The sequence below is a fragment of the Notothenia rossii genome (genome assembly GCF_949606895.1).
Source record: "Notothenia rossii genome assembly, chromosome: 3".
NCBI lineage: Eukaryota > Metazoa > Chordata > Actinopteri > Perciformes > Nototheniidae > Notothenia > Notothenia rossii.
In genome coordinates, this window is record NC_136901.1 from 83223821 (window position 1) to 83244550 (window position 20730).

Genomic DNA, 20730 nt, shown 5'->3' on the forward strand with positions numbered 1-20730 from the left:
ATGTATCGTGAGATTTTGAGTGACAACCTCCTTCCATCAGCAAGGGCATTGAAGATGAAACGTGGCTGGGTCTTTCAGCATGACAATGATCCCAAACACACCGCCCGGGCAATGAAGGAGTTCGTAAGAAGCATTTCAAGGTCCTGGAGTGGCCTAGCCAGTCTCCAGATCTCAACCCCATAGAAAATCTTTGGAGGGCGTTGAAAGTCCATGTTGCCTAGCGACAGCCCCAAAACATCCCTGCTCTAGAGGAGATCTGCATGGAGGAATGGGCCAAAATACCAGCAACAGTGTGTGAAAACCTTGTGAAGACTTACAGAAAACGTTTGAGCTCCGTCATTGCCAACAAAGGGTATATAACAAAGTATTGAGATGAACTTTTGTTATTGACCAAATACTTATTTTCCACCATAACTTGCAAAATAAAGTCTTTTAAAAATCAGACAATGTGATTTTCTGGATTTTATTTTCTTCTCATTTTGTCTCTCATAGTTGAGGTATACCTAGGATGAAAATTACAGGCCTAATCTTTTTAAGTGGGAGAACTTACACAATTGGTGGCTGACTAAATACTTTTTTGCCCCACTGTATGTGGGAATTTAAGACAATGGTAACAATTGATGGCAGATTAGCTGACAATCAACCGGTTTGAATCAAGCCCCCAGGAAGTGCGCCGGACTCTGAGGAAAATATTCGTTGTGTCCAAACGGCGGTACTGCAACATCCGTGTCAGTCCGTGATGTCCCTGGGCCCGGAAATACTCTTTCCCATTGACTAACATTGACTCTTACAGTCAGGCATGATGGGTAATCTGTGACGTTTCGCTCTCAAAGGTTGGGCCATTTTGTCCTCAAGCGCCAATGAGCAGCTCTCATAGGAAAGAACGAGACCCCGCCTCTGACGCTGTATCCAGTTCTTATTATACATCCATGGTTTAAATCAGTATTATCTTTATGCTTCTCTACTCTACTAATGTTCTAAAACAGTCTGACAGTTTGCAGAAAGGAAACATGAAAATGTACTTGTTGAAGAGGAAGACGCCAGCGGCAGACGCAAGGCCTCGGTTTGCAGCGTAGACCAGCGGATAGATGTGTCCGCACTCCTCCTCTCTCAGACCACCCTCTGTGCTCCTGCATATGTGCACATAAAACTCTTACTGGACAATGTAAAACACAGGGTTAAAAACCGACATTGTTTTGCCTCTTGTCTAAAAGTGTTTCAGTTTTATTTCAACAGGTATTTAACACAGTACACTATGCTATTTATAAAACCTTTATTAACAATCAGTAGGATTTTTCCATACATTTCAGAATCACATTGTCTTCTCTTTCAGTTATCTACATCTAAGTTGTGAGTTGAGTCAGTGGTGGGAGATGTTGGCCAATCACACTGTGATTCATCTGCATGTACGACAAAGAGTGTTATCACACCAATGAGTAACCGTTTCACTTCTATTGTCGAGAAACTGGACCTGGAAGGAGGACAACCAGGATCTATTTGCAGTATTTTTGGATTTTCATCTCACATTTCTAAGTGAGAATTTGGTATAAACAGATTCTTATTCAGGCACTTTCATGGATTAAAGACCAACTGAATCAAATAACTGGATAACATTATAACTAATTATATTCATATCATTTGTTTTTCATAAAGCACAAAACAATCCAAGCAAAAATAGGGAAATAGTAAAAAACTTGATATATTTGGTTTGTTTTGATCTATGCCAGTTAAGTTCATGCATTTAACATGCATTTAAACAGTCCTTCGGCGCCACTCGACGACATAGAAACATTGTTTCTTTTAACTTTCATGCCAGTAAAGCCCCTTTGAATTGAAAGAGAGAGTGTGTGCTCACTGTTGGATCAGCAGCAACAGATTGATCACTTCCACTGCCACATCCAGGTCTTTGTCCAGCACCATGCCGAGCATCCTTTCCTTAAACAGACAGAAGAACAGCCATGCCAGCAGACACATGGGTGTCGAAATGACACACATTAAAGTACCCACAGACATGCATGCACGCATACAAACCAACTGATTAGGCACTAAGCCATGGCATGAAAACCATTTATCTGCAGCAGCACATGTGGCTTAGGAGGGTTTGTATGTGTTTGAACAAAGCTTATTAACCAATAGTAATTGGCAGCAATTAATGCACCCAGACACACACCCAGAGACAAAGGATAAGACCGACACAACAAACCAGAACGGTGAATAATAGTAAAAAAAGGCAGAGAAGTGGGAGGGGCACAATAATACTGCGAAGACAGACAGGCAGGCAGCAAAATAGAAACAATAAGCTGACACAATAGATTAAAGAGAGGGTATGCAGACAGACAGACGCACCGCCAGAAAGACAGACAGACAGACAGACAGGCAGACAGACAGACAGGCAGACAGACAGACAGGCAGGCAGACAGACAGGCAGACGGACAGGCAGGCAGACAGACAGACAGAGAGACAGACAGAGAGAGAGACAGACAGGCAGACGGACAGGCAGGCAGACAGACAGAGAGACAGACAGAGAGACAGACAGACAGGCTGGCAGACGGACAGGCAGGCAGACAGACAGACAGAGAGACAGACAGAGAGAGAGACAGACAGGCAGACGGACAGGCAGGCAGACAGACAGAGAGACAGACAGAGAGACAGACAGACAGGCTGGCAGACGGACAGGCAGGCAGACAGACAGACAGAGAGACAGACAGAGAGAGAGACAGACAGATAGACAGGCAGACGGACAGGCAGGCAGACAGACAGAGAGACAGACAGACAGGCAGACGGACAGGCAGGCAGACAGACAAGCAGGCAGACAGACAGGAGGGAGAAGGAGGGGGAAAAGAGACATTAAATGAGGTGAGTCCAATCCAGAGGGAGGCCTCACTTTAAATCTGCTGGTGAAAAGCTCCAGGCGGCCAATGAATTCCTCCTCCTGGTACACGGCCTGCAGGGCACGGACACACTGCAGACGCACTGGACTTTGCTGAAGAAAGAAACACACTGTAAACTACATACAGACTGATATAAGACCGAGAGGACATTTCTCTTTGTGTGAGGGAGAGTGTGTGTGAACTTTTTTGGGTCTGTGTACAGATATTCTACAATAGCGCCGTCTGGTGTGAGAGGCTTTCTGACTATTAATCTTGAATATAAAATGAAAAGATGCCTATAGCCTGTACACTGCAGTCCTCTGCTGCCCTGCAGAGAGCTGCAGACAAACAGCTGCTGCCACTGTGACACAGGTGAGATTCAAGGGCTGTACTGAACAGTTTCAAGCTGCATTCAAAATACGTTGACCTTAAACTTATAAATTAACATTTGAATGGGGCACAGGTTTTATTTTTGCATGTTTATTCATTCTGTTTGAACTGGGTGGTTCTGCTTAATTGCAGATTAGGTTTAAACTGAACTAATATCATTAGTATTAAATTATAAAAACATGTATAAATAGTTGGTTAAATACATACCTTGAATTTCGGAAATTATCTTATCCAACAGAATCAATATTTGTTGAGCCCTTTCAAACATAATTTGTACTGTGGGAAAATGTTTCTCGTCCTGCTTTTAGCTAATATAGAGGGATACACACAAGTGTATAGGTGGCAGGTCTAGAAGCAATATTTAATGCCCCTTTCGTGCTAGTGCTCTTCTGGTTCGGAACCAGATCTTTTCAGACACCGTTTTGTTCACACCGCCCAGAGCCCGACTGCTGCTGCCTCTGCTGCGTCATGACGTCACCGTTTCGTTTACGTCGCTGATTTTCTCCCCCACGGCGCTCACAACAACAACAACAATGGGGGACTGCGTCGGGTCTATGATCATGTTACTTGTAATCATACGAAGCCAGATTAAATTAAATAACGACTTCTCCAACCTTTTCTCCAGAGTGCCGTGGTTCATTGTTTATTAATGTGCTTCAGCGGCATTTATCGACCGCTGCAGTGCTGCTCTTCCACAGGGGTTTATTCTCCCGTTAACTCACACGGCAGCGGCCGCTGTAAAGTATTCACTGTCTGACTGTCACACAAGCAGCTGATACATATCCCCAATTCCCCAAGTGAATGTGTTTCAGTATCAATTGACGCTGTTCGGCCCATGGATGTATAATAAGAACTGGATACAGCGTGGGAGGCGGGGTCTCGTTCTTTCCTATGAGAGCTGCTCATTGGTGCATGAGGACAAAATGGCCCAACTTTTGAGAGAGCGAAACGTCACAGATGACCCATCATGCCTAGCTGTCAGAGCAGAAGAACTCGTATGTGCGCTTAAAGAGCATGCGCCCCTTAAGCCCCGCCCCCCCACCCAAGTTCCCACTCTCGGCTCAGTAGAATGAATGGAGACTAGATTTGGCTTTTAGTGCATTTTACCACTTTCAGGACCGAATGATTCTAATAAGGGCTATACAATAGTTCATACTGGGTAGATTATTTAAAGGAGACCTATCATGCTATATTTAAATGATATAGTGTATGACCATACCTATATAAGGTATATTTATACATTTTATTTTTCAAAATACCAAACGGATCATTTTTTAGCCATGCCTTGTTTCGCTCATTTTCACTCTATTCCAAGCCTGTCTTTGAAAATTCTGAGCAGCAGCTGAGCACGCCCCCCTGCAGAAGAGGGGGGCATGAGCCGGCGAGAGTCACGTTACCATGTTTGCTGTGATTACGAGTGTGGAATAAACATGTCATCTCAGAGCAGTGCATGTGTTCAAGCATATTATCAATTTGATCCAGAAACTGACCCTGAAGCAGCGGAGGTTTTGGTGGAGGTGCAAACATTTCGGTTGCAGCAGGACGTTTCTGAATGGTTAGTTGACAACATACTTGTCAACCCTCCCGATTTTCGCGGGAGACTCCCGATTTCATTGCCCTCTCCCGGTTTCCTCCCGGGGTCATATTTCTCCCGCATTTCTGAGGTCTAAAGGTTGGCAAGTATGGTTGAGAAGCTGTTGTCCCTATTTATTTTACTCTGTTTGTTACGATGCTTGCTACTTATTCCGTTCATATTTTGGCTAATTAGCAAGAATGCAATGTGTACAGTTTGTAACTTAGAGTTTGACCCAGGAAATAAGTCTCTGAAAGGCGGGGGAAAGTTGTGTGGATAGAGGCAGAGCGCCGCGGCAGGCAGAGGAGCAGGCTGCGATACCACCCATTATGATTTTACTTGTGATAGTCGGACATGACAACCTGTGCAGCCCATGTATTGTTCCATCCGATAGCTGCTATAATACAAAATGTCTGCCTGCTCTCCACAATGATCAATAACAGCGAACGGATGGTCAAAGTAAGGCACAAATAAACAGAATCACAAGAAGCCTGGTTAGTGTTGCCTGACTTTATAAAGTGTGTGGTTGCGTTCTAGTCACTTTGCTCAGCGCTACTGCTTGTTACAACTTGTATTTGCCTCACTCGCCATAAAGTGTTAGCTCAGGTTCATCTTGCGTCCCTCCGACGTAAGCGTGACGTTTGCGGTTCTTGCTTCTAGACTGACAATTTGTTGGTGCTTGCTAAGCACCGGTTTTCGGTGCTGAGAGCAAGCTCCGCTGTGGTGTGAACAGAAAAAAACGGTGCTTATCAGGCTCTAGCTCCGAACCAGCCCTGGAACCGCGTTGGTGTGAAAGGGGCATTACAGCAACATAAATTATATTTGTATAGTCACAAAAACCAAAAATCGAGAAATAAAATCTCACAAATCAACAGTTGTGGAATTGCAGAAAATCAACATTGCAAGCATTCAAAGTTGATTTGATAAGAATGAAAAATCTGATTAATCCAAACTGAGGGTCTTTTGCAGAATTCTTCGTGTTGACGTCCTACATACAGACAATCAGAGCTTGACTCTTATCCAAAATAGAAGCTTAATGTAAAAAAAATTCTGAAGGTAAAAACATTACTTAACTCTTCTAACTCGTTCTAGTCCTGTCTCTAGGTGTCTACCTTGTCATGTAGGGTCCACCCCAGGTACTTCAAACATCCGTCATTCAGAAAGTCTTCGGGGTCATTTATCAGCCAAACGCCCAACTCCTCAATACAAGCAGCCCGGATCTCAGGCAGCCGGTCCCGGTAACGGAGCACAAACACACCACGAAACGTAGCGTTCATCATGGAGGATACCTCCTCTTTGTTCTCCAGCAGCTACAACACAAACATGTCAATGAGAATTTCTGGATTGTATTTATTATGAACATAATTTAAACATAAAAAAGGGCAAAGAGCATGTTCTCTTTTTCCTACTTGCAAAAGTGTCTTCAATATGAATACTTTAGTATGATCGCTTTAAGCACTAATTGTATCCTCTCCCATGGAAAAAAGCAGCACATTTTTATTATGAGATAGTGGCTTTGTGCATGCATTTATACCAGTGTTTGTGTGTGTGTGTGTGTGTGTGTGTGTGTGTGTGTGTGTGTGTGTGTGTGTGTGTGTGTGTGTGTGTGTGTGTGTGTGTGTGTGTGTGTGTGTGTGTGTGTGTCACCTGACTGAGGATAGCCCGCAGTTCCTCCAGTCTGTCAGTGGCCCTGTCAGATGCCCTCTGGCTGTTCTCCTGGTCGTATTGCCGCTGGGTGGTCTGCTGCTGAACAGACACGATCACAGCCACTTCCACCAGCCCAGTCATCAGCTTCATGGCTAACACAGAGAAGCATGCAGGTTGTCAGGGATAGAGAGCACTGACACATCTAAATATATCGTACAACAGTGTGGGGGAAACTCCTGAAGCAATTGGAAACAGGACTCAGAGGGACACGAGGAGAGCTGGAGCTTTGATGGCAAACACTGACGGTTTATTTGGAGTAATCTTCTTTTTTTTTGACAAGACAGGTGGTGTGTCATGAGTTGACGCAGCGGTTGCCAAATCAATTCTGAATAACTCTTTCTGTAGATCCAGGTTTGAACTAATTCAGAGTAGGGCTGGGCGATATGGTCTCTAAATGATATCGCGATATTTACTGACTATATCGCGATATACGATATATATCGCAATATTCTGAAATGTCCTCTAAAAACAAATACATTTTTTTTATTTAACCCCTTGATGTTTACAGTCACGCCAGTATGATGATTCTAGTAGTCCCTGCAACATGTCTGCATTAAAAAAATCGACTAATAATGAAGAAAATTAACACATTTGTTGCAATAGTAATTTATTCACTAACTACATTACTACTTGTACTACAACATTTGAATCATCAGTTCTTCCTCATTTTCCTCAATTGTTCATATTTGGTTTATTAAAATAATGATATTGTGGTCATTGTTAAAAAATGTCTGCTATTATTATGAGTATTATTATTAGTATAATGCGCTTTCTGTCTTCCTGTCATTATCAGGAGTTAGACATGTAATGGCTATGTATTAGATTAGATTAGAACCTTCATTCTCCTAACCTGCTGGGACATTTCCCTCTAGCCAATACCTTTAATATTTTCTACTCTTCACTTACTTGTCAGCATAGGTCGGCATTGATGTACACAGCCGACAGAAGACCTTGTTTATATTGGCATCATATTGAGAGGTGCAGTGACGCGTCCTAAAACCAGTTAGTAAGTTGCTGGTTCCCTCGACAAAAAAGCAATGGGATTTCTCCACAGGGTTTTGGAAAATAGCTGGAAATAAGGTCTGTGGAAAACAAACCTGTTTGATAAATGCACGTTTTGTTCAGCCGGATAATCTCCACATGTCTACCCTACTTTTATAATTTTCGAATCATAAATCTAATCGATAGATTATAAAAGGGTTTTAGGACGCGTCGCTGCACCACTAGAAAACAACTCCATCGATCAAGCTGGCTGAAACTTTCTCTCCCTCTTCTTCTCATGCTCCCTGTCACTCTCCTTTAACTCCTCCGGTGACTTTCTTTTATTTGAAGATAGTTTTTTTCCCGGCGCTCACGGGCAAACGGGAGCCTGCTCGCGCTGGCTCCGCAGCAAACAGCTGTTTACTGCTTTTCACCCAACAACGACAACCGCCTCACGAAACGCTATTTTGTAGCGTTAATAAACGAAACAATTTAACAACATTGCTTGTCAAAATACCTATATGACAGGATAATTTTTTTTTTTTAAAGCAATATTTTTAGTGGCCCGAGCGCCGGGCAAGTGGAAAGTACGTTATGCTGGCCCGGGGTGTCTAAATAGTGCTTCCGAGCCAGCGGGCCATTTATAATGTCGAGCCCTGCTCTCTGTCACTGTGCATGTGTGTAATGTTTGTGTGCAAGTTAGACGGGGCCTGCGTGTGTGCCTGCGTGTGTGACTGTGTCTATGAGGGAGAAAGGAAAGCTCATTTTGGCCGCGGCGGGAAATTGATTTGACAACATAATACCAGGGCCGTGGGAAGTAGGGGTGCTGAGGGTGCTGCAGCACCCCCTGATGGAGGACAGGGAATCTGCACGTCCACAAGATTAAATGTAAATATAATACAAAAAAACGAATTTTCAGCCCTGATGTAACAACATTCATAATTAAGTAAAGATAACACCCTTTTCACCCCGGTTACAGTTTCCATTTTCCCTGTACGATGAAAGTGGGGGATGTTGGCTTATCATGCGCCCGCAGCTCACACACAGGACAGATATCAGCTGTCTGGACAGGACTGATAGCCAGACAGACTGAGAGGCTCAGTGAGGTAAAGGACTGACTGTTTAGATAGTTCACTTTTGTCTAAGTTATCTCAGAGGGTCTCAAACGGTTTGTTAACAATTTATGTAAACAAATATTTCCAAGGCACACCTTTATTATTGGGATAAATAATAACAGGTTTGAAATCATTCCAGTGCATACTATAGGACAGTAAACCAGAAATATTGTTTAAATCTGGAGAGTTTAAAGAATATGCATAAATAAATAAATGTTAACTGGTCAAATAAGAAATAAATGAACAACAAAAATAAAATAAGTTACATTTACTTGTTATTGGCTATGTTAGGTTATTGGTTATGTCCACATACTTATTTGATTATTAAAATGTAAACCGATCTTTTCGATATGGGTGTTTAGAGTTGTACCCCTTAGATCTAGTCTCTGGCAATTCAGCTCAAAGTGCACCAGATTGAAGCATTTTACTTTATAATGTTGAAAAAAAATCTTCCCCCCACAGCACCCCCCATTTGAAACATGTTCCCACGGCTATGCATAATACTCGATGTTCACGATGTGGTCATTTACGACATCGCATGTAGTGCAATCCCCGATATATCGTGTAAACTCGATATATCGCCCAGCCCTAGTTCAGAGTGTAACAATCAACATTCTTCATCAGCGAGACTAAACAATGATGGACCCTGAATCTAACTAGAGCTCTCGTCCATAGGAAAGAATCTGCGCCAGGGAAACGACGTCCCTGAACAGCAAACTACCTCATGGCAGCTTGTGCTCTGTCATAGACTGGCAACAACTATGTGCCCAAGCTGCTCCTCCTTAAAGAGCATCTTGCAGGTTTTTATTTTTTCTACATTTATGCTTAAACTTGCTTGAAAATTACAATTAAAAAAGTGAATGCAGGATTTGATATGTTTTACGAGACATAAAGGCAGGAATTCAGAGGGAAAGGAGCCATTTTAAGCTCTGCTCTTAAAAACGGCCTTTTTTTAAGGTCATACGTCAAACGCGTCATATTACATCACACAGGGGACACATCTCCACTCTCTGACCGCGGGTATAGTAGAGTTGCGTTGAGTAAAGCGGTTGTTTTTTAAGGAGCTGGTATTTTTCGGTAGTTTTACATTGTATTTCACCATTTGTAATCATGGCGCAGTATTGTGTTTGTGCAGGTTGCACAAATACCAGCCTGTCAGGACATCGAGTCCACAGTAAAAAGGACCGGAGCTAGCGTTCGTTCCTGGGTGCGTTGTGCGTCCACCTCCCTGCAGCACATACTCTCCACAGCTTTATCAGGAAACCGTATTACTTCTCTCCCCCCCCCCCCCCCCCCCCTTCGCTGCTCTCTCTCTCTCCCCTCCGGTACACGGCACCGTAAGACGTAGTGTGGAGTTGCATTAGGTAACGCTGTGGTGGCTGTACTGCTCCAGCCGTCTCCTTTGTGTTTGTTTGTTTCCCCCTGTCTGTGTTGTTTGTGTGTGCGTGGTGGCTGTCACTCCTGGCTCCCGGCTCAACCTCCACTCACCTGCTGCAATCAGCTGTGCATCCTCCCCGACTACACACCTGCTTTCCATCAAGCCATTTACAACGACATATCAACGGAGGCTCCACAACCTTTCTCCGCCAGATCGTCAAGTATCAGCCGTATCTCACGTCTCCCCTCCGGTCAGCACTGTAGTGTGGAGTTGCATTAGGTAACGCGAGATACGGCTGATACTTGGGCATTAGTATCTGTTATGGATCAGTATCAACAGTCCTGCCAGTAACGTTACTATATTATCAATGCTACTTTAGTTATAGCCTGATATATGATAGCTAACTTCACAATGTTGTGATGTGACGTTAGCTAACATTCTTTAGCTAACGCTGGTCACTCACCAAGATAGCTGCCCAATTCTCCACTGGTTCTCCTCACACCACAGCTCAATTACTCTCCGATGGCCGTTATTTCTTCTAATCCTTGGCTGCTCCTGGTCTCTTGGACGCCTAGCAGGCTCATAATTATAAGGTTGTGGTCCGTCATATGCACTCGAATATTCATGTTCAACTTCTTCTGTGTCTCCTGTGTCGAAACTAGCATTGGGATCCATGTTTATTAATACGTTACACCGGCCGCTCTCCCCCTTGTGTCCCCCGTGTTACGTCACACGCGGGAGGTCACGTGCCGAGGCCTTTTTATGCGGAAGTGAACATTTCTTACAAAAACGACGCCAGATGTCACTGTAGTGTATATTTCTGTATATTCTTTGGAAAATAGTGTATTCATCATTTTCTTACACATTTATTCACAGGTGTCTTTAACCTGGAAGTTGCTCTTTAAGAGAGATTGCAGCAATACCCAAGGCCGTAGACCTATGCCATGGGAAAGGAGACAGTTGCCCCTTTCACACCAACACGTTTTCAGCTCCGGCTCGGAGCTGGAGCCTGAAAAGCACCGATTTTTCCTGTTCACACCGCAGCGGCGCCGCCTCTTAGCTCCGGAATCCGGTTCACTTCCAGCTCCAAAAAATGTCGGTCTAGAGGCAAGAGCTTCGGAGCTAAGAGGCGGCGTCGCTTACGTCGTCGAGGCGTGCAGGAAACTAAACCCGCCTCCCCTGAACATGTGTCGACTGAAGAGTCTCGTCATGCCTGCCTACAAGCAGGAGTACTGAGCAAAGTGACTAGAAGGCAACCACACATGTATAAAAAGAAACACACTTTATAAAGTCAGGCAACACTAACCAGGCTTGGTGTAATTCTGTTTATTTGCACCTTACTTTGACCATCTGTTCACTGTTATTGATCATTGTGGAGAGCAGGGAGACGTTTTGCAGCTATCGGATGGAATCAATACATGGGCTGCACAGGTTGTCGTGTCCGACTATCACAAGTAGAATCATAATGAAAAATACGCCGGTAAAATGTGCCTGTAGAAAACGGCTTATGCCACAATAGGATAGCAATAACGAGTAGTCAGCTTAGCTTCGGTTGCTATGCTAACATCACCCATTTTATACCAGAGACACTTTAATAACAGCATTGTGATGCCAAACAGCGTCAATTCAGACTGACACACATACTTAAGGGGAATTGGGGATACGTATCAGTTGCTTGTGTGACAGTCAGACAGTGAATACTTTAGAGAGGCTGCTCTAAAGTATTAGCTAACCCGGAGCTAACGGGAGAATAAACTCCCGTGGAAGAGCAGCCAGCACTGCAGCGGTCGGTAAATGCCGCTGAAACACATTAATAAACAATGAACCACGGCACTCTGGAGAAAAGCATAAGGTTGGAGAACAGGGCTCTCGACTAACTTTTTTCACCATCCTCCCGGAACCGTCCCGAAATACAATCTAAGCCGTCCCGAAATTAATGTGGACCGTCCCGAATTTAAAATATTAGTTTTTCTACTACTTATCATTAGTTAAAATCATTCAAAGTGACCTTTAACATTAATAAAACATCATACAAATCATTAGATGATAATTCATTAACCTTTTTATTTGAGTAAATCAGTCAATCACATGACAAAGGCTAAATATATTTAAACAAACACACAAACGAGAAAATTACTAATATTGAATCAAATCAAGTCCCATCCAATTAACCAAAAAAATCCAACACTCTGTCCTGAAGACAGAACCCAGAGTAACCACTAACCAGGAGGACAGTCTGTAACACAGTCAGGAGACCTTTACAAACTGCCCCGCCCCCTCGCACACAGACGGGAGAGAGAGATCTCGTCTGGATTGGAAAGCTCGAAAATACATCATAGACGCATGTTGTAGTCTTATTGCATATTAGAAACGGAGTTGGATAAACTAAAACTGCGATATAATGTTTATGTAGCAATACTACATATGACATATATTTTTTAAATGTCTCCAGTACCGATAAAAAGTCAGATAACGTCGGAGCTTAACGTTACCACTGTCTTTAATAATTCCGGCCCGGGCGGAGCCCGTTTAATACCGGGGCTCGGTACCCATCCATACATGGGGAGAGGCGCAGCATGTTGCTAAGGACTAAATACGATGGAGGGTTCTCATCTCAGCCTTATTACCCATAGGGGATGAAGTGGAGTAAGTAAATAAAGAGGCCGGCGCTCCAGGGTCTGGTTCTGCTGTGCGTTTTTGTGATGTAAAGGTAAAACATTTCAGAATTCCTCCACGGGATACCATTGTCATTTTACATCACTCAACCCGCGAAATACACACACTCAGTACATAGCCTACTGTAGATAGACCCGAGAATTTGCGGGCCAGGAATTCGCGGGCACAGCCAGCTGTGCGGCTGGCTGACAGCACATGGACACAGTTTACGTGTGTGTGTGTGTGTGTGTGTGTGTGTGTGTGTGTGTGTGTGTGTGTGTGTGTGTCTGTCTCTGTGTGTGTGAGTGTGTGTGTGTGTGTTTCGCGGGTTGCTAAATGTTTTGTGTGTTTATGTTGACAAGGAGGTTTAATAATTGTGTGCTACACACAACGTGCAGTCGATTTCATTTTCATCGCCGTTTGTAGTAGAGTTACCATGGTATTTTTATTTTAACTCTCGTCCCAAATTCGTCCCAAAATTATTTTTTATCCTCCCTGACACTATTTTTTTCGGCCCCGGGACGACGGGAGGTCCTTAAGCTCGAGCCCTGGGAGAAGTCGTTATTTTTATTTAAAATCTGACTTTGTGTGATTAAAAGCAACACGATCATCGACCCGACACAGTCCCCCGTTGTTGTTGTTGTTGTTGTTGTTGTTGTGAGGGCCGTTGGGGAGCAAATCAGCGACGTAAATGGTGACGTCATGACGCAGCAGCGGCTGCACCAGTCGGGCTCTGGGCGGTGTGAACAGAGCGGGAGCAGGAAAGGGAAACCGGAGCTGAACCAGAAAAGCTCTAGCTCGGAGCTAGAAAGGGAAAAGCGCTGGTGTGAAAGCCGCAAGTGAGAGATGAAAATGATGAACTGTGTCAAAGGTTGAAGACCTAAGCAAATTATTCCCCAACAAACAGTACAAACCAGCCCGCTCCAAGTGTAAATTAGCTGTTGGACTTTATTTTGTGGTTTTAGTTGAATAGTGGAAATCAATCAAAGGAATGGGCTTTCAAAGGCTGAGGTTTAAAAAATAACAACGAGAAACATTTACAGGAGGAGTACAAATAACTTCTCGAACAACTGAAACTGATGTCAGCTGAATGGAGTACTTTTGTACTTCGAATTTTAACCGGTTACATTGGCGACACACTTTACCTCACATCAGGGTTTCCCACACATAGACTATACTTGGGCGGGCCGCCCAGGTATATTAACGGCCGCCCAAGTATATTTCGCGACCCATTTAGTTTTTTTTATTATTAGTTTTTTTTATTCGTCCGTGACCACATTGCCATCTGCGATCGATTAACTTGTGGACAATGATCCCTCGCACCTTGCTCTGATCTCGCCTCCTTCTGGCCTGTTAAGTGGCCTGCCTCACACAGGGTGACTGGCTGTCCACATTATGTGGCCTGCCGACATGGCCACTGTCATACAGATCATAAATCAAAGCCCTTGATTGGTCTCTGTGTGTCATTCAAGCTCGGGATAACCTCAGCTCAGGTGAGGTAAAGGACACTCTGAGTGTTTAGATCAGAGGTCTCAAAGTCAAGGCCCGCGGGCCACTTGTGGCCCGCCGGCCGACATTTTGTGGCCCCCGAGTGGACATCAGTATGTAATGTTAATGTGGCCCGCGTGTCTTTACCAAACGCGCTTTGGCCCACATGGGCTACCATAGCAGGCAGCCAGCCGGGTTGCTAGGAAACGCAGCAAGCAACGGAGTGACACCAAGTGGAAGCGTAGCGGTCCTCATTCATCACATCATGTCCCTCTCAAAACCCACTGGGAAAAGAAAGGTCGACGATGACCACAGACAATTTCATGAAAGGTGGGAGTTAGAATATTTATTTGTTGAGCACAGGGGAACCCCTACCTGCCTTGTATGTGCTGAAAAAGTTGCCGTTGTCAAAGAATACAACATCAGACGCCACTACTTAACGAGGCATGCCGAGGAGTATGCGAAATACCGGGGAGATGAGAGGGAGAAGCGAGTCACAGACCTAAAGAAATGTTTCACCTGGCAACAAACTCTCTTTAGGAAACCAACCGACGAGGCTGATAAAGCAGTAAAGGCCAGCTACACACTGAGCGAGATGATCGCTAGGGCAGGAAAGCCTTTTACAGAAGGCGAGTTTATTAAGGAGTGTATGTTGCAGGCTGCGAGTATTGTCTGCCCCGAAAAGAGAGCTCAGTTTGCCAGCATCAGCCTGTCACCTAACACAGTGGCAGAGCGTGTTACCGAGCTGTCAGGTAACATTTATGGCCAGCTACGTGACAAAGTCAAAGACTTCCGTGCTTACTCAGTGGCCCTGGATGAGAGCACAGACACCACTGACACTGCCCAACTGGCCATATACGTCCGTGGTGTAGATGATAAGTTTCATGTAACGGAGGAATTACTCAGGGTTATCCCTATGTGTGGCCAAACCACTGCGCAGGAGATATTCCGCCAGCTGTGTGATGCCCTCTCGGATGCTGGTCTGTCATGGAAAAGGTTGGCTGGGATAACTACAGACGGAGCGCCTTCAATGACAGGGAGGAAGAATGGACTTGTTGCACTTGTGCAAAAAAAATTGGAAGAGGAGGGTGTGGAGGAGGCAATCGCTCTGCACTGCATCATCCACCAGCAGGCCCTAGCCTGCAAATGCCTAAAGTTTAAACACGTGATGTCTGTTGTGGTGAAGGTCATAAATCGACTCAGATCTAAGGGCTTAAAGCACCGTCAGTTCCGGGCTTTTCTGGAGGAGATCGAGTCAGCGTACGAAGATGTTCTGTACTTCACAGAGGTAAATATTCCTTGTTTACGTATACCTTCTCTCGGTCTGTTAATATTTCTTATATTCTCTGCCCCCCCCCTCTCCCCCCCTCTCTCTGTCCCCCCTCTGTCTGTCACACACACACACACACACACACACACACACACACACACACACACACACACACACACACACACACACACACACACACACACACACACACACACACACACACACACACACACACACACACACACACACACACACACACACACACACACACACACACACACACACACACACACACACACACACACACACACACACACACACACACACACACGGGGGGGCACCACCAGATGCGCATTTCTCCTTGCTGCCCGGTCAGCAAGCGCCTCGGACCCTCAGCTGTGTGTCTGTGGCTATGTGTAGCCTGTGTCAATGTGTGTGTTAATCTCTCTTGCGCTCTGTGAAGATGAATAAACACAAATCGCGCACCGCGAGAGGTGGCGCAGAGGTGCGCGCTCTGGCTCATCTGGCACAATCGGTTAACGGGGCCGAAAGGAAACTGGCTTCGCTCCGTGGCTATTTCACGTCCGACGTTGATGTTAAACACACGTTGTTATTGATATTGTAGCGTCCGACCCGACGTAACTACAACAACATAACACAAACTTATCTGACAGCTCTCACTTTTTCCTCTGCTCCTCACTCTCACACACACACACACACACACACACACACACACACACACACACACACACACACACACACACACACACACACACACACACACACACACACACACACACACACACACACACACACACACACACACACACACACACACACACACACACACACACACACACACACACACACACACACACACACACACACACACACACACACACACTCTTCTCGTTAAGTGTTCTTTTTCTGTTAGGTTATTCTTTCTTTTTCTTTTCCTTCTCTTTCTTACCTGTTAGTGTATGAAGACAATTAATTTAATTTAATTTAATTTGATTTCAGGTACGCTGGCTCAGCAGAGGGAACATGCTAAAGCGGTTCTTTGAGTTAAGGAATGAAGTGAAAGCCTTCATGGAGCAGGATGGGATGGAGGTTCCTGAGCTAAGTGACCCAAAGTGGCTCATGGACTTCGCTTTTCTGGTCGATATCACACATGAGCTGAATGTGCTCAACAAGAAGCTACAGGGCCCAGGCCAGCTGGTCAGCGCTGCCTATGATAATGTGAAAGCGTTCTCCACAAAACTGGTCTTATGGAAAACCCAGGTCTCTCAGAAAAACCTCTGCCACTTCCCAGCATGCAAGGCACTTGCAGACAAAGGTACACCATTCAGTTGTGAGGAGTATGTTGAAGCCATTGTGAAGCTACAGGAGGAGTTTAATCACAGGTTTGCAGACTTTAAAACACACAAGTCCATCTTTCAGATTTTTGCCAACCCCTTTTCCTTTGATGTGGAAGATGCTCCCCCTGTGCTTCAAATGGAGCTCATTGACCTACAGTGCAGTTCTGATCTCAAAGCCAAGTTCAGGGATGTGCATGGGAATGAAGAGAAGCTTGGACAGTTTATGAGAGAATTGCCCGCCACCTTCCCTGAGCTGTCCAGGATGTTCAAGAGGACCATGTGCCTTTTTGGGAGCACATATCTATGTGAAAAGCTCTTCTCCACCATGAACTTCAACAAGTCCAAGCACAGGAGCAGACTTACAGATGCACATCTTCAAGCCATACTGAGAGTTTCAACCGCCTCTTCCCTCAAGCCAAATGTGGCTCAGCTGTGTGAGAGGAAGCGCTGTCAGGTCTCTGGCTGCAAAAAGTAGACAAGAGAGTCCTATGTTCTGAAGAACTGTTCATTGTTCACTTTAAAAAAGAGACTTGTTCTTACTTCCCTGGGTAAAAAAGGTAAAATTAAAATTAAAAAATTTTTAAGAGGAATTTATGTTTATAATTACTGTTCATGCACTTTGAGATTGTTGACAGTGCAATACAAATTTAATAATAATAATAAATGTCTGTTGAGGAACTGTTATGTAATAATAAATACTGTGAAGGTTGGAACAGTTGTTTTCTAAAAGGTTAAATTAAAAAAATATATATATTTTTTTTTTTTCAGAGGAATTTATTTATGTTCTGTTTATGCACTTTGAGAATGTTGTTGAACTGTTGATGAACTGTTAATAAATATTGAGAACATTGGAACCGTTTTTTTTTTTTTTTTAATACTAAACACCCTTTTTAAGAAATACTTGAGTACTTGTGGCCCAACCTCAGCCAGGCTCCCCCTCCAGTGGCCCCCAGGTAATTTGAGTTTGAGACCCCTGGTTTAGATAGTTAAGTCTAAGTTCTCAGTGGGTCTCAAACGGTGTGGTCACCATTTATGTAAACACATATTTCCATTTGAGAGGGTAGTGATTGGTCTGCGACCACCAACTGGCGTCCCGCGGGCCACATCCGGCCCGCCAGTTATTCTCATCCGGCCCGCACGACGGGGGTGACTGTGGCGTTGGCGGAGTGGTTACTGCGTTCGCCCCCCACCCATTTTTTAAAAAAAACGTCTCATGAGTAAGGTGCAGTACTGGAGTCCAACAGAGAGGCAGCAGCTGTGGGACAGTAGACTGCGTACTGCGAAACCTTCCCTGCCTTGAAGAAGAATTGATCCTTCGTTGTGAAGAGTCTGCTTTGTGCGCTCCGCACCACAGCAGTAGCCCCGCTGCGACAGAGTCCAACAGAGAGGCAGGAGCTGCGGGACAGTAGCCTAGAAGCAGGGTTGGATTGTAACGGAATACATGTAACGGCGTTACGTAATCAGAATACAAAAATCAAGTAGGCTAACTGTATTCAGCTGGCGTTACATTTGCACAGCGCTGCAGCATGTCTGTGAGCGAGAGAGACATGCAGTCTGTGAGGCCCCGCCCCCGCACGCAGATGAGAGAGATCTCTTTTTAAAATATATTGAAAGTTAGAAACGGAGATGGTTAGATAAAATGTGCAAGATAACGTTTATGTAGCATTTATTTATTGTCGAAATGATGACATTTCATAACAGGATCAAATCAAAGTGAATGGCCTGCTGCTGCTGAATGCTTGGGGCAAGTGACTGGAAAAAGTTTTAAAAGTTATTACATCGTTTCAGATAATAAATAATGATGATAATTCATTCTATTTAGGGGCGCCTTTCAAAGCACCCAAGGACACCTTACAATTTATAACATATTCCAAGGAAAGGTTTTAAGACAGTACAAAGCATGCAGTCCGGGTGATGTTTTTTATGTGGGGTGCAGATGAGAGAGCTGTCCAGAATGACACCAAGATGTTGTATTTGAGTTCTTGATGAGCCATTAAAACAGTAAAACACGTGTCTCCTGTGCACCAAAACATACCCATCTGTTATGGAAAAAGAAAGTATTCCAAAAGTATTCTAAAAGTAATCTAAATACGTTTTTTAAGACACGTAACTGTAACTGTATTCTGATCACTTTCAGAGCATGTATTCAGTATTCAGTAACTGATTACATTTACAAAGTAACCCTCCCAACCCTGCCTAGAAGTGATCCTTCGTTAGCGTGAAGAGGCTGCTAAGCGTTATGCGGTCCGCAGTACCTGAGCGTGCTCCACTAGCTCCCCCCCCCCCCTGATCAACAACTTCAAGATTCTGGGCTAGATAAAAATCTCTGGCCCGCCATAGTGTCTATTAGATACATTTTGGCCCTTGGACAAATGTAGTTGGTGATCCCTGGAATGGATAGTGAGGTGGGCTGAAGATCGGAAGGCTGTGAGTTCAAATCCCTCCAGGAACATCACCACTAGTGTGCCCTTGAGTAAGGCACTTAGCCCTTAGTTACTCCAGGGAGAATGTCCCTGTAATCGGTCATTATAAGTTGCTTTGGATAAAAGCGTCAGCTAAATGAAATGAAATGTAATGTAATGTGATTAGTAAAATATTTATGAATAACTAGGTGAAAAAAGGTAAGATACACTTTTAAAACTTGTTGAGAGCTAAAACTAGTCTTTGCTGCTGCCCCAAAGAGGAGCAGGGAGGAGAGGAGAGAGACAGGAGAGGCTGATTCAGGAGCACAGACACACTCACAACTATAAATGAACCGAAAATAAATAAATATGTTTCAGTGTTTTTTCATATTGGAAATGGTATGTTATTGGTTATGGCCATGATTTTATGATTATTGAAATGTATACAGTTCTGTTTCATATAGGTGTTTCCATAGATCTAGTCTCTTTATTTTCCCCTCAAAATGCACCAGATTGATGCATTTAACTCCAAAATTAAAAAAAGATTACCGGGGGAGCATGCCCCCGGACCCCACTAGAGGATTTGAGGTCGACCCCCACTTAAAATCACATGGATAGGTTCCTAAATACATTTATAAATACATTAATTTTTTTAAATAGTAACCCATTTCCATATGTTTATGTGTGGGTAGTAGATTTAAACTATTAAACTATAGGGCTATCATTATGGGCCCTGCCTGTACCTGTTCGCTCTGCCATCGCGGGAAGGGTCTGCAAACAAGCGACCAACCAAAAGGTTAATGTTGTTGAACGTCACCTCAACTCCCCCCCCCCACCCCCCCACCCCCCGCAAGTATATTTCAGATCTGTGGCAGTTAATGGACCAGCACCAGAGGCGTTCCCATACACACAGGCGTTGGAGCTGTTCTTCATGAAACCCAGAAGGATGAAGTGCTCTGACAAACAGTGCCATCTTTGTGCAAAATGATCATACAGGAATGAAAAGTCAATAAATAAACATGTTAAAACTCACACGTTTTGTTTTTTTATTGCTCTGGGAGGGGAAAAACATTTTTGACCGTTGGCGCTCATTCTAATTTTTGACCTTGATGTAACAACATTCATAATTAAGTAAATGTAACACCCTTTTCACCCCGGTTACACTTGTAATTTGCCCTGTACGATGTACAGGGCCGCGCTGTAAGTAATGAAAGTGGGGGATGTTGGCTTATCAGGTGCCCGCAGCTCACAGCCAAAGTGCGAGCATGGGAGCGAGAGAGAGAGAGAGAGAGAGAGAGGGCGCACAGGTACCGGCGCTGTTGTTATTAGAATTTGGTGCTAGCTTCGCTAACGGATATAAGAAGTAGATGTTTCTACAACCAGGGTGGAGGAGAGCTCTCCTGTCAGACTGAGAGGCTCAGTGAGGTTAAGGACTCTGAGTGTTTAGATAGTTAATTTTAGTCTAAGTTATCACAGTGGGTCTCAAACAAATATGTGTTTACAAATTATGTAAACATATTTCCAAGGCACTTTAAAATTATTA

At 44.2% G+C, this 20730-nt stretch overlaps 1 protein-coding gene across 1 annotated transcript in view; it reads right to left on the reverse strand.

Annotated features, from left to right (window-relative positions):
- stag3 (STAG3 cohesin complex component) overlaps positions 1-20730 on the reverse strand; it is a 48448-nt gene that overhangs the window by 22913 nt on the left and 4805 nt on the right. The window contains exons 8-12 of the mRNA XM_079668457.1: positions 6481-6632; positions 5946-6143; positions 2885-2983; positions 1856-1935; positions 1023-1130 (exon numbers count right to left, since the gene is read on the reverse strand). Of these exons, the coding sequence (XP_079524583.1) occupies positions 1023-1130; positions 1856-1935; positions 2885-2983; positions 5946-6143; positions 6481-6632 (637 nt within the window). The remainder of the gene's footprint in view (positions 1-1022; positions 1131-1855; positions 1936-2884; positions 2984-5945; positions 6144-6480; positions 6633-20730) is intronic.